The 13,065-nt window shown below is 40.6% G+C and overlaps 1 protein-coding gene across 1 annotated transcript; it reads right to left on the bottom strand.

The window, feature by feature from the left end:
• Nucleotides 1-8,014: 8,014 nt before the first annotated feature.
• Nucleotides 8,015-8,953, bottom strand: LOC146891986 (putative olfactory receptor 2W6). Its single transcript, XM_085699276.1, has one exon. The coding sequence runs from the start codon at nucleotides 8,951-8,953 to the stop codon at nucleotides 8,015-8,017; it is 939 nt and encodes a 312-aa protein (XP_085555402.1).
• Between the last annotated feature and the right edge of the window lie 4,112 nt (nucleotides 8,954-13,065).

The raw sequence follows: 13,065 nt of genomic DNA, 5'->3' as shown, positions 1-13,065 counted from the left end.
TGTGCTGTGCACAGCAGAGAGAGGGCTATGACTATCCAAGCCCTTTGGAGGCTAGGAGATCGTGAATTCATCTGAGATATTGGACACTGGGTTATTCACACACAGAGTTTGCTTTTGATTTTCAGATTGTGACTGTGCCCTGACTCTTCCTTCTTCAAGTAACAAAATGTAACTTTTTTTTATTTTACCGTGGTCCACAAACCTTGAGTAGTTTATAAAGATTTTACAGATTTTTAAAGGTAGTTTATAGATTTAGAAAGACTGAAATTTAGGAACGATTTTGGAAAATTTAGAGAGACTGAATATTTTAAGAGAGTGAGTATTTTAAAGAGACTGAACACGTTAAATGTTTGAATTTTAAAGACTGTGAGACTTTTAACAAAACATTCGAATGTTTTATACCATGATGTTGGTATGAATATGAGATCTTGGGAATAACAAAGAAAGAAAACGTGATGGATTAGTAGGCTGTATGTTCATGTATCAAGGAGATAAGGGGTCAGTTATGCTGGCTAGTTTTATGTCATCTGGACACAAACTACAATCATTTGGGAAGAGGAACTCTAACTGAGAACATAACTACGTAAGATCTGCCTGAAAGCAAGTCTGTAGTGCATTTCCTTGATTAACAATTAATGGGAAGGTGACTGCTGACTAAGGATGGTGTCACCCCATACAGGTGGTCCCAGGTGGCATAAGAAAGCAAAATAAGCAAGGCATGAGGAACAAACCAGTAAGCAGTGTTCCTCCATGGCCTCTGCTTCAATCCCTCCCTCCAGGTTCCTGCCCTGTGTTTCCTTACAGAGAGACTATTAACTAGAAGTAGATGTGAAATAAACACTTTCATCTCCCAGTTGCTTTCGGTCATGGTATTTTATCACAGTAGCAGAGACCCTAAGTATGACAGACCCCTGTCAATTTGGCAAACGAATGCAATGCTATTAAACAATGACTGTTCCCTGACTGCTTATCCCCAATATCTCATTAATATCAATATAAGCATATAAAACAGTCCAACTTTTAAAGTCTTTAAAAATCTAAGCACTTTAAAAGTTCAATACCTTAAAAAAAGTCTAAAACCTCTTTCAAAGTTCAAAGTCTCACCAAAATATCCAAAGTGTATCTAAAAACCCAAATATTTCTCTAACAGTTCAGTGTATTCTAACTGTGGGCTTCTGTAAAAATAAAAAAAACAAGTTAAACCAGAGTCCAAAAGCATAAAGTTCAGTGTCAGACAGAAGACTCGCCATTCTCTCATCTCCAAAGGGCTCCATTTCTCCAGCTCTGCCATTAGTATCACATACCTTGTCTCCTAGGCTCAAACTAGTTCCTTTCAACAGTTGCTGCTGTCCTTGGTGGTTGTCTTATGGTACTAGCATCACCAAAATGTTGGGTTTGCCACTAGAGCTAGTATCTTTACCAATGGCCCTTTCTGGACTCTCTTCAGGGAGTCTGACATTGCTACATGGCGCCAACCCTCAACTTCTCCCCACGACCTCTTCAGTCCTGGGGCATCTACTTCAGCTGAGACTGCATATTCAACCATGCCCTCTCCTAACCTCTCATGGTGCCAAACCTCAGCTGCTCTCCATGACCACAACATGTCTTCAAAACCAGTACCATCTGGGAGATTCTTGCCGGTTATCAGGTTTGGTTTCTGGCATGGGATGCAGCCTCTGCACCTCCAAACAGCTTCTGTGCACTGACCTGAGGTAATATGTCCCAGAAAATTTCACTTCAATGGTACTGGTGTCTTTTTAATCACTGCTAATTTATCAGCTCTAGTTACCCAGCATCGATTGTATCAGAAAAGTAAAAGTTTCACTTTATTGGTTCTGGTCCCTTGTTAATCCTGGCTGATTCTTAAAGAATTACAGCTGAGAAACTGGAGAGATGGCTCAACGGTTAAGAGCATTGCCTGCTCTTCCAAAGGTCCTGAGTTCAATTCTCACCAACCACATGTTCAAAACCATCTGTAATGAGGTCTAGTGCCCTCTTCTGGCCTGCAGCATACACACAGAAAAAGAGAATACTGTATGCATAATAAATAAATAAATATTTAAAGAAAAAAAGATTCACACCTGACCAGAACAACAGATCGTTAATTCAAAATATCAGACATATGGCCACTGTAGATCATTGTTTCCCTCTGAAACTTTGCAAGCCAGACATCACTCTCAACAGTCTTATCTTCCAAGCTCCCATACCTGAATAGTCCTCTGAGATTTGAGCATTGAATGGTTTTTCCAGACCAAAGTTCAAATGCTACCATAATTCTCCAAAAGATTACATGATCACATGTCTTTCACACCAAAATCCGATAGTCTGGTACAAATTTCTGTTAAGGTTTCTATTGGTATGATAAAACATCATGATCAAATGCAACTTGGTAAGGAAAGTGTCTATTTTTGGCTTACACTTCCACATCACAGTTCATCATTAAAGGAGGTCAAGGCAGGGACTCAGGCGTGGAACCTGGAGGCAGGAATTAAGTAGAGGCTATGGAAGAGTGCTGCTTACTGGCTTACTCCTCCTGCCTCCCTCAGTTAGTATTCTTATACGATTCAGAATATCCTGTCCAGTGTACACCACCCACAGTGAGCTGGGTCCTACCAGGCCAATCATCAGCCAAGAAAATGCACTACAGCCTTGACTACAGGTCAGCGTTATGGAAGCATTCTCTCAATCAGGATTCCTCCTTCCTAAAAGCCCCTAGCTTGTGACAAGTTAGCATAAGAAGAATAATATAATTTCTTTTAGGTTCTCCAACTTAATGGAGAACAGGTTTTTTTTTAAGTATTATAATATTCTAAATTTCTTTGGTGTCTGCTGTACTATTTCCTTATTCACTTCTGATTCTGTTCATTGGATCCCCTCTTTCTTTATTTTTGTTAGTTGGGCCAAGATTTTATTTATCTTCTCAAAGAAGCAGTTCTTAGATTTGTTGGTTCTTTGTATTGTTTTCTTTGTTTCCATTTTATTCAGTTCTGTTCTGATTTTTATTATTTTTTCCGTCTACTGAATTTGGTTTGGTTTGTTCTTGTTTGTTCCAGATTCTTGAATTAAATTATTAATTCATTTATCTCTACGCTTTCTGATGTTTCAATGTAGGTACTTAGAACTATGAATTTTCCTGATTTTAGTGAGTTCCAGAGGTTTGGCTGTGTTGTATTTTCACTTTTGTTTAGTTTCAAGAAATTTTGTTTCCCTTCTTGGTTTTGTCTTTAACACATTCATCATTTACTAATGAGTTTTTGATTTTCAGAAGTTTGTGAACTTATTAGAGATTTTTTCCTATTTATTTTTAAGTTTTATTGCATTTGATCAAATAGAATACCTAGAATTGTTTCAATATTCTGGATTTATTATGGTGTGTGTGTTTGTATGCTGGTGTTTGGGTAGAATATTCTGAATATATCTGTTAAGTTCTTTCGATATATGATATCATTTAATTCTGATGTTTTCTGTTTATTTTTTGTCTAAATGACTGGGGAAAGTAGGGTGTTGAAATCAACTGCTTCTAATGGTTTTGTGTTCAACCTTGTCTTTAATTCCAGTAGTATGCTTTTTATGAAGTGGGATGCACCAGAGTTTGGTGGAAATATATATATTTAAGATGGTAATCTCTTTTTGGATTGATTGTTCCCTTAAATAGAATGAAATGTCCTTTATATCTTCTAATTCATTTTAGTTTGAAGTCTATTTTGTAAGATATTAGGATATCAATCTCTGCTTGCTTCATGGTTCCCTTTGAGTGATCTTTTTTTTCCATCCCTTCACTTCAGAGCAGGTGATTCCTATCTTTAAAGCTAAGGTTCTGGGCAGGTGATTCTGGCACAGGCCTTTAATCCCAGGGCTCAGGAGGCAGAGACTGGCAGATCTTTGTAAGCTTGAGGCCAGCCTGATCTACAAGAGCTAGTTCCAGGTCAACCATGCCTGTTACACAAAGAAACCCTGTCTCAAAACCCCGCTGCCACCCCCCAAAAAAGCTAAGGTGCATTTCTTCTATACAATAGAAAGATAGATTTTGTTTCTTAAACGCATTAGCCAGCCCATTTAGCCAGCCTGTTTCTTTTGATTGGAGAATTAGGGCCATTAATATTTAAAGTTAATTTTGAAAAGTGTATGTTGATTTCAGTCATCTTGTCGTTGGCTTTTGTTTGTGTTCTTAGTCATTCTTCATGTTTTAGGGATTAATGTTTTGCTTGTTTTCTTTCTACAGTCTCTTGGCTATGCTAACTCATCTCTTCAGCTGTAAGAGTATTGTTCCCAGTATTCTCTTTAGAGTCAGTTTGATGGGCATGAATCTTGTTAGACTGTTTGGATTGTAGAAAGTTTCTCTTTCTCCCTCAAATATGATAGATAGTTTTGCTGGGTAAAATAGTCTAGGTCAGCAGTTATGGTCTTCTAAAAGTTGGAGAACATTTTTTTACAGGCTCTTCTGAATTTCACATTTTCCATTGAGAAGTCATCTGTTATTCTGATGGGTTTTCATTTACATATGACTCATGGGTTTTTTTTCTCCCACAGCTTTCAATACTTTTTTTTTTAATGTTTTAACTTTGATACACAATAAATCGTTTCTTTTTTGGCCTTGTCTATTTGGTGTTCTGTGTCCTTGTATGTACATGGGGTCTTAGTTTGAAAAACTTTTCTTCTGAGATTTTGTTGAAATTCTGAAGGTCTATGGCATTGAACTGGAATTCTTCTCCCTCATCTAAGACTATAAGTCAAAGATTTGGTCTTCTCATGGTATTCCACAGTTTTTGCAGGATACTGTCCTTTTCAAAATTATACATATTCTTTTTTGGTCTAATTCCTTTATACTATCTTCAGATCCTCATGTTCTATCTTCTACTTAACCCATTCTACTTGTAAGGTTTTTCTCTTGAATTGTCTATTGGTTGGGTTATTGAGTTTTCCATTCCATCTTTATTTGGGCTTGAGTTTTCTTCAAAATTTCTACCTCTTTATTGAATTCTATTTTCAAATCTTGAATTGTCATCAGCATTTCATTCAGCCTTCTGTCTTTTTTTGGGGGGGCATCATTCAAGTGTTTAATTTTTTTGAGTTTTTTCTCTTTACATTCATTGAACTATTTCTTCATGTTTAAACCCCTTGAATTTTGTTTTGTTTTTCGAGATAAGGTCTCACTATGTAGCTTTGGCTGGATTGGAACTTACTTTATAAGACAAGCTAGTCTCAATCTCAGAGAGATATACTATCTCTGCCTCCAAGTACTGGTATTAAAGCCATGCAGCACCCCACCCCAGGCTTTGACGTCTTTGATGAAGTGCACGATGCTTCTTTTAAATTCTGTGTCCTGGAGTTCATCTAGGTAATCCTCACTAGAGAACATTTCTAAAGGACTGGTGGAGTTGGGAGTTGGGAGCAAGAAGAGGAAAAGTTATTATAGCTTCAACAAAACTCAGTTCTACCAGAATCACCGGATTATTTCATCTCTCTGATAAAAAGGTACACTTTTCAGACTGGAAGTCCTGAATATCAGGGCCACTCCAAAAGGAAGAAATTTACCCTAGAGACACTTGTGCCACATCCCTCGGCTCTCAGACGACTGATACAACGAAATCTGAGAAACTTTCCTAAGAATCTCATGTTGAGCAAAGGAAAAGGGTGAAGCCTGGTGCCAACCAGAGAATGAGCTTGTTTCTTGCAGAAAGATACTACAAAGTTCTGACAACTTGTCACAAAACCTTGTGGGAGAAAGAAGCAGTGGCAATAAAGTTGGGTGCTACTATACCCTGACCAGGACTGCTTTAGTTATGCATGCCACTTGTCCTCCATTTAAAACCTAACCCCACACTAGTGGCAGTAAGATGGGCATGGGTGGTTGTCACTTGGCCTCTTTGTTCCATTTCCTAGTGTGGCCACATTCAATCTGTTTTACCTGCTTTGCACTACTGTTTCTTTTTTAATCTTTCATATAATGCACCCCAGGTGCAGTTCCACCACCCTCCTCTCCTCCCAATTCCCCACTTTTCCTTTCCCCCAGATCTATTCCTCCTCCATTTCCCTTCAGAAAACAGCAGGGCTTCCCAATATCACGAGAACTCAGAATAATAAGATGCAATAAGACTAGACAAAAATAAATAAAAATTACAAAAAAAAATCAGGGATGGACAAAGCAACCTGGTTGGAGGAAAAGGGTCTCAGGAGCAGGCAAAAGAGTCAGATACCCATGCAGATTCCAAGACTGCTGCCTCAGATTCTGTGGTTTCACTTCAGATCATACAACTCTTTTGCCTTTCACTATTGTTTCTTTAATTAATCAATTAGCGACCAATGTCTGAACCAGTGCCCCGGTTCTTATCCTAACAACCCTGAAATCAGTCACTCAGACCAAACAGCACCTCAGAGATTCAAAAACCAAGAATAGGGACAGAAAGTATCAGCCTTCTTACAAGGACAGCTACGAACCAGGCAGAGACCTGATGCAATTCATTCTCATGGAGTGCACTGTTGGCACTGAGGTCCTGGACTACAGCCATGGTGCTGTGCTGGTGAGGACAAGTGTCAGCAATGCACTGTGTCTCAGATTAATGGGCATAAACTCATTTTTACAATTTAAAATTTAGAGAATTTTCAAGAAGAGGGACCTAAATTATAGACCCTAGATGGTCTATTGCAGTGGTTCTCAACCTTCCTAATGCTGTGACCCTTTAATACAGTTCCTCATGTTATGGTGACCCCCAACCATAAAATTATTTCATTACTACTTCACAACTGTAATTTTGTTACTCTTATGAATCATAATGTAAATATCTAATAGGGGATTGCAACCCGTAGACTGAGAACCACTGTTATCTTTGTAATAAAAGCCTGGGATGATGGATTAGAAGAGCAATAACTGAAGAAAAACTTGAATTAGACACAAATTACATCTAAACACCTGTTTCACAAAGAGATCCTTTATTAAACAGGGAAGAAAAACTAAAATGGCTGCTCTCTGGGTCAGGTAGAAAAACAGCAGAAAATGTCATTGAAAGTGTAATTCTTAAGAGGAGAAGGGGAGGTCTGTGTTAGAATGGGCAAGGATGCAATAGCAAAGGACATGGGTTGAGAGAGAAGGGAGGGTCAAGGGAAAGGGGCAGGGGTATTTGTCGCAGAGGGACAAAGGACTGCCTCTGGATAGAGAGGAGATGAATGCATCACAAAGATAAATAGTAGTTTATAAAGATAAAGAGGGAAATCCCATGCTAGGATGAAGTGTTTCATTTTAATTGTGCATGTTTATTAGGTGAGGCAAAGCAACTTCTGAAAGCTGGACCATGGTAGTCAGCCTCAGAGAGAGGAAGTGGCCTAGTGAGGGAATAGACCTTGGTGGCTAGCTTTAGAAATGTAATCTAACAGTTTTTAGCAAGGAAGAGGGAATGAGGGAGAAGGGCAAGGCCTGCCAGAGCAAATGCTCCAGTAGGCTAGTGTTCCTTCTGTAACAATAATAAAAATGGATGTGTTTGTACCATCTTTGGATAGCCCAGTTAACAAACAAGAGCATAAGGCATGATTTTTTGTTTTCATCTGGCCACTATGTGTGCTAACATTCTTTTGAAAGGGTTAAAAGCTTTAATAGTCATTCATAGCCACCTCCTCCTGCCAGTCTGTGTGTCTGTCTCTCTCTCTTTCTATCTCTCTGTATGTGCATCTGTCTCTCTCTGTCTCTTTCTCACCTCCAAATCTCCTCATAATAACTGCTTTTCTAATTGATCTGATAAAATTCCTGACAAAAGCAGCTGAGAGAAGGAAGAGTTTACTTTGGCTCCCAGTTTCAACACACACATTCCATCACAGTAGAAACAGGAGGTAGCTGGTCACATTGCATGCATAGTCATGAACTTATACATGGTGAAAGCTAACATCGTGCCAAACAAAATTCTAGCTTCTAAGTGACTGCCAGAGAGATGGTCTTGAATCGACTGATTAAGCTGCCGGTGACAAGGACACCGTTATTTCTTTAGCTCTCCACATTCAGGCTGGATTGTTTTTTCTGCTGGCCTCACATTTTGGCAGAATGCTTGTCTGTTCCTAGAATTCTCTTCACTGCACTTTTTACATCTTTGTTTCTTAAGGTGTAGATCAAAGGGTTGAGACTGGGGGTGACAATGGTGTAAAACAGAGTAAAAAACTGTCCTTCCTCGTGGGATATGGTATTCTGTGGCTTCATGTACATATAAATGAGTGTTCCATAAAACAGGGTTACTACTGTGAGGTGGGAACCACATGTATTCAGGACCTTTTTCCACCTTGCTGCTGCCTTGATCTTCATCACAGCCTGAGTAATAACGCCGTAGGAGATGAGAATTAGTGATAGAGGCACTAGAAGAAATATAACTCCAAGGGTAAACACAACAACCTCAATTACCCTGGAATAGACACAAGCCATCTTGATCAATGCTGGCATTTCACAGAAAAAGTTATCCACTTTCCGGTGCCCACACCTTGGCAACTTCAAAGTCAAGGAACAAAGAATTAACGCACTGCCAAGACCACCCAACCAAGCTGACAGCACCATCTTCTGGCAAAGAACAGGATGCATTATAACTGTGTAGTGAAGAGGTTGGCAGACAGCAGCATAGCGGTCATAGGCCATCACGGCCAAGAGGAGACATTCTGTGGCTCCCAGGTCCAGGGCGAAGAAGAACTGGAGTGCACACCCTCCATATGTGATAGACTTCTTTGGGCCCCATAGATTTACCAGCATCTGTGGGACAATGCTAGTAGTGTAACAGAGGTCCACAAAGGACAAATTAGATAAGAAGAAATACATGGGAGTGTGGAGCTGGGAGTCCAGATAGGACACTAGAATGATAGTCGTGTTTCCTACCAGAGTCACAATATAGAAGATGAAGACAATGACAGAGATGATGTGCTCCAGTTGGGGTCGACTGGAAAATCCCAGAAGGATGAAGTCTTCTCCAGAGCTGTTCATTTCCATTGCTCCTCAGGAAAGGCTAGGAAATAATACTATTGTAACCAAAAATGGAAAGTCTCTGGCTTTTGTCATGAGTATCTAAAATCCATCCATTTGTGTGTGTCTTCTTATTGCAGCATATTTAGAAATATTTGTCAATGACCAGAGCTTCTCCATGTTTACTTGTATCCAGATGATTCTACAATGTGCTGAACTGAACTCAGTCCCTGTGCATTAGAAATCACTGAAAAGCATGAATATGCAGTATCACCTCACCCATACTTCTGTGTGTTTTGATTGTGTGTTAAAGCCATAATAATTATAAAAGTGATACTATATATTGTATATATGTATGTGTAAGTATGTATGCATGTGTGGGTATATGTATATGTATATGTATACGTATATTTATATGTATGAATCAGGGCTTGGCAGTGTTACCTGTGCTGGCCTTGAATGGAAAAGATCTTGAAATTTTCCCCTAGAACTATGACATTTATCACTTGATTATAATAAAACATTCCTTTATCAAAGGAGCTAAACTTCAAGCAAAAAGTTTTAACTTTTTATATGCTCCACCACTTGATAGCATAATCCTTTTACTTGTGTTTGTTTTTAAAATGCCTACTTCCCAGCTGTTCTAACTATCATAATCACACCACCATCAGCTCTTCCTTCTCTCCTGAGTTTTTCTCTATTCAGCATCGCAGGCATTACGCTTTCTGTATCTATTTTAGGGTTCACAGCTACACTTTTTTTGTTGTTGTCATTGACAGTATGTCTTTGTTTCTCAAGAAATAACCTTTCTAATGATTACCCTTTATGTGTTCTGTGTCACTTTGAATATCTTTAAAATGCTACATAGTCTACTCAACTTTATGGATTTATTTCAGGGTTAAACAATGAACTAGTTCTAGAATCACAGACGCATAGCAACAGCCACTGTCAGCTTCTGGTCCCTCACCCACTCCACAGAAGAGGCCAGGTGGATGCTTCAGCAAGAGACAGTTCATACAGGCAGTAGAGTGACCGTCCTAATCAAATTCAGCAGCAAGGGGATTTTCTGGCTACTTTGTAGCCTGTTAAGAAAAACCATCACCTGGTTACCTCTAAAAGAGAAGAGATAAGGAACAAAAACTTTCATAAGCCTTGCTATTTGTGAATAATGTGACACATATCCTTACACACATGCCAAGTTTAGGCATTCAGCATCTCCTTTGTCACTGAGCTCTGACCATGAACTGCAGATCTAGATTTTCTTATATTTATAGTGTTCTTATGGGCATGAAAATAAAACCTCATTTCCATTCAAATAAGATGATGATAAATTATCTCAAGTAAATCATTGTTACATAAATCTTAGAGCGTGAAAATATTTTAATTAGATAGACGCCCAGGTCGCCCTGCAGAGTTGGCTACCCCCTCCCACCTGCCATCCTAGCTCCCATCCAGGTACGAATTCCTATATTTCTCCCTTCCCCCTGGGGCCATAAAATTTCCCCAGCTCAGCTGCCTTGCAAGCTGGGCCTTGGCTGTAGGCGCAGCTCGGCTCGAGGCAGTTCCTGGGTCCTAAAGGCCTCCCTGAGGACAGGTGGTCCAGGTGCCAGCTCAGCCACATTCCTGACCAGCAGGGGCCCTGACTTCTAGCAGAGGGCCTTCTGTGGGGTGAGCTGGCTTCGGGCCGTGGCAGGGTCCCGGAGAGGAGGAGCTTGGGCGTTCCCCGACCCCATAGATGCCCAGGTCGCCCTGCAGTGCTGGCTACCCCCTCCCGACTGCCATCCCAGCTCCCATCCAGCAGGGGCCCTGACTTCTAGCAGAGGACCATCGGTGGGGTGAGTTTGCTTCGGGCCGTGGCAGGGTCCTGGTGAGGAGGAACTTGGGTGTTCCCCGACCCCATAGACGCCCAGGTCGCCCTGCAGTGCTGGCTACCCCCTCCCGCCTGCCATCCCAGCTCCCATCCAGGTACGAATTCCTATATTTCTCCCTTCCCCCTGGGGCCATAAAATTTCCCCAGCTCAGCAACCTTGCGAGCTGGGCCTGGGCTGTAGGCGCAGCCCGGCTCGAGGCAGTTCCTGGGTCTTAAAGGCCTCCCTGAGGACAGGTGGACCAGGTGCCAGCTCAGCCACATTCCTGACCAGCAGGGGCCCTGACTTCTAGCAGAGGGCCATCGGTGGGGTGAGTTTGCTTCGGGCCGTGGCAGGGTCCTGGTGAGGAAGAGCTTTGGCGTTCCCCGACCCCACAGTCCCCCAGGTCGCCCTGCAGTGCTGGCTACCCCATCCCGCCTGCCATCCCAGCTCCCATCCAGGTACGAATTCCTATATTTCTCCCTTCCCCCTGGGGCCATAAAATTTTCCCCAGCTCAGCTGCCTTGCAAGCTGAGCCTGCATTGTAAGTGCATCCAGGAAAGAGGGAGTGCCTGTGCTTCAATAGCCTGCCTGAGGAAAGGTGGGCATTCTGTCAGTGAAGTCCCTGCCCAAGAAGGGAACCTGACCCGGGTAACAGAAGTTCCAATAGAGAACATTTGAAGTAAGAGATGGGCAGACGCCAAGGCAAGACCTCATCCAACAATCTGAAAAACAACATGAAAACACCAGATCCCAAAGACCCTACAACAGAAGGGCTTGAACACCTTAACCCAGAAGAAGTGGAAAAAAGTGCCATTATGAAAGCAATAGAGTTCCTTAAACAGGATATGAATAACTCCCTTAAAGAATTGGATGAGAAATATAACAAAAAGTTTGAAGAAATGAGTATAGAAATTGATGAGAAATATAACAAAAAGTTTGAAGAAATAAGTAAATCCGTGAATGAGACCCTGAGAAACCAAGAAAAAACAATCAAACAAGTAAAGGAAACAGTGCAAGAATTGAAAACTGAAATGGAGGCAATGAAGAAAACACAAACGGAGAACCGGCTGGATATGGAAAACCTAGGTAAACGAACGGAGACTACAGAATCAAGCATAACCAATAGAATACAAGAGATAGAAGAACGAATCTCAGAATCTGAAGATACCATAGAGAAAATAAATGCTCTGGTCAAAGAAAACGGCAAATCCAACAAATTCTCTTCACAAAACATTCAGGAAATCTGGGACACAATAAAAAAACCAAATCTAAGAATAATAGGGATTGAAGAAGGAGAAGAACTGCAGATCAAAGGCCCAGAAAATATATTCAACAAAATTATAGAAGAAAACTTTCCCAACCTAAAGAACGATATTCCTATGAAGGTTCAAGAAGCATACAGAACACCGAATAGACTGGATCAGAAAAAAAATCCTCTCGCCACATAATAATCAAAACACAAAACATAAATATTAAAGAAAAAATTTTAAGAGCTGCAAAGGAAAAAGGTCAAGTAACTTATAAAGGTAAACCTATCAGGCTTACACCGGATTTCTCTATGGAAACCATGAAAGCCAGACGATCCTGGATAGAGGTACTGCAGAAACTAAGAGACCATGGATGCAAACCCAGACTACTATACCCAGGCAAGCTATTGTTCACTATCAACGGAGAAAACAAAATATTCCAGGATAAAAACAAATTTAAACAATACGTAGCTACTAATCCAGCCTTATAGAGAATATTAGAAGGAAAATCACTACCGAAGGAATCCAACATTCCCAACACGGCCTACAATAACTCGAACATCTAGCGACCATTCACAAGCACAGATCAAAGAAGAAAAACACATACACTCTACTACCTAAAAAAAAAAAAAATGACCGGAGTCAACAACCACTGGTCATTAATATCACTTAATATCAATGGACTCAATTCACCTATAAAGAGGCACAGACTTAGAGATTGGATACGAAAACAGGATCCAACATTCTGCTGCTTACAAGAAACACACCTCAACCACAAAGACAGACACCTACTCAGAGTAAAGGGTTGGGAAAAGGTTTTCCAAGCAAATGGACCTAAGAAACAAGCGGGCGTGGCCATTCTAATATCTAACAAAATCGACTTCAAACTAAAATCAATCAGAAGAAATGGAGATGGACATTTCATACTCATAACTGGAACAATTCATCAGGAGGAAGTCTCAATCCTGAATATCTATGCTCCTAATATAAAGGCACCCACATATGTAAAAGAAACTCTTCTAGAACTCAAGGCGGTCATCAA

The sequence above is a fragment of the Myodes glareolus genome, chromosome 14 (assembly GCF_982192425.1).
Source record: "Myodes glareolus chromosome 14, mMyoGla1.1, whole genome shotgun sequence".
Lineage (NCBI taxonomy): Eukaryota > Metazoa > Chordata > Mammalia > Rodentia > Cricetidae > Myodes > Myodes glareolus.
Note: the sequence above shows the minus strand (reverse complement) of the source record. Positions and strands in the feature narration are given on the sequence as shown.

Excerpts from the sequence above, each read along its gene's own strand:
- LOC146891986 (XM_085699276.1), bottom strand. The coding sequence starts at position 8,953 with ATGGAAATGAACAGCTCTGGAGAAGACTTCATCCTTCTGGGATTTTCC.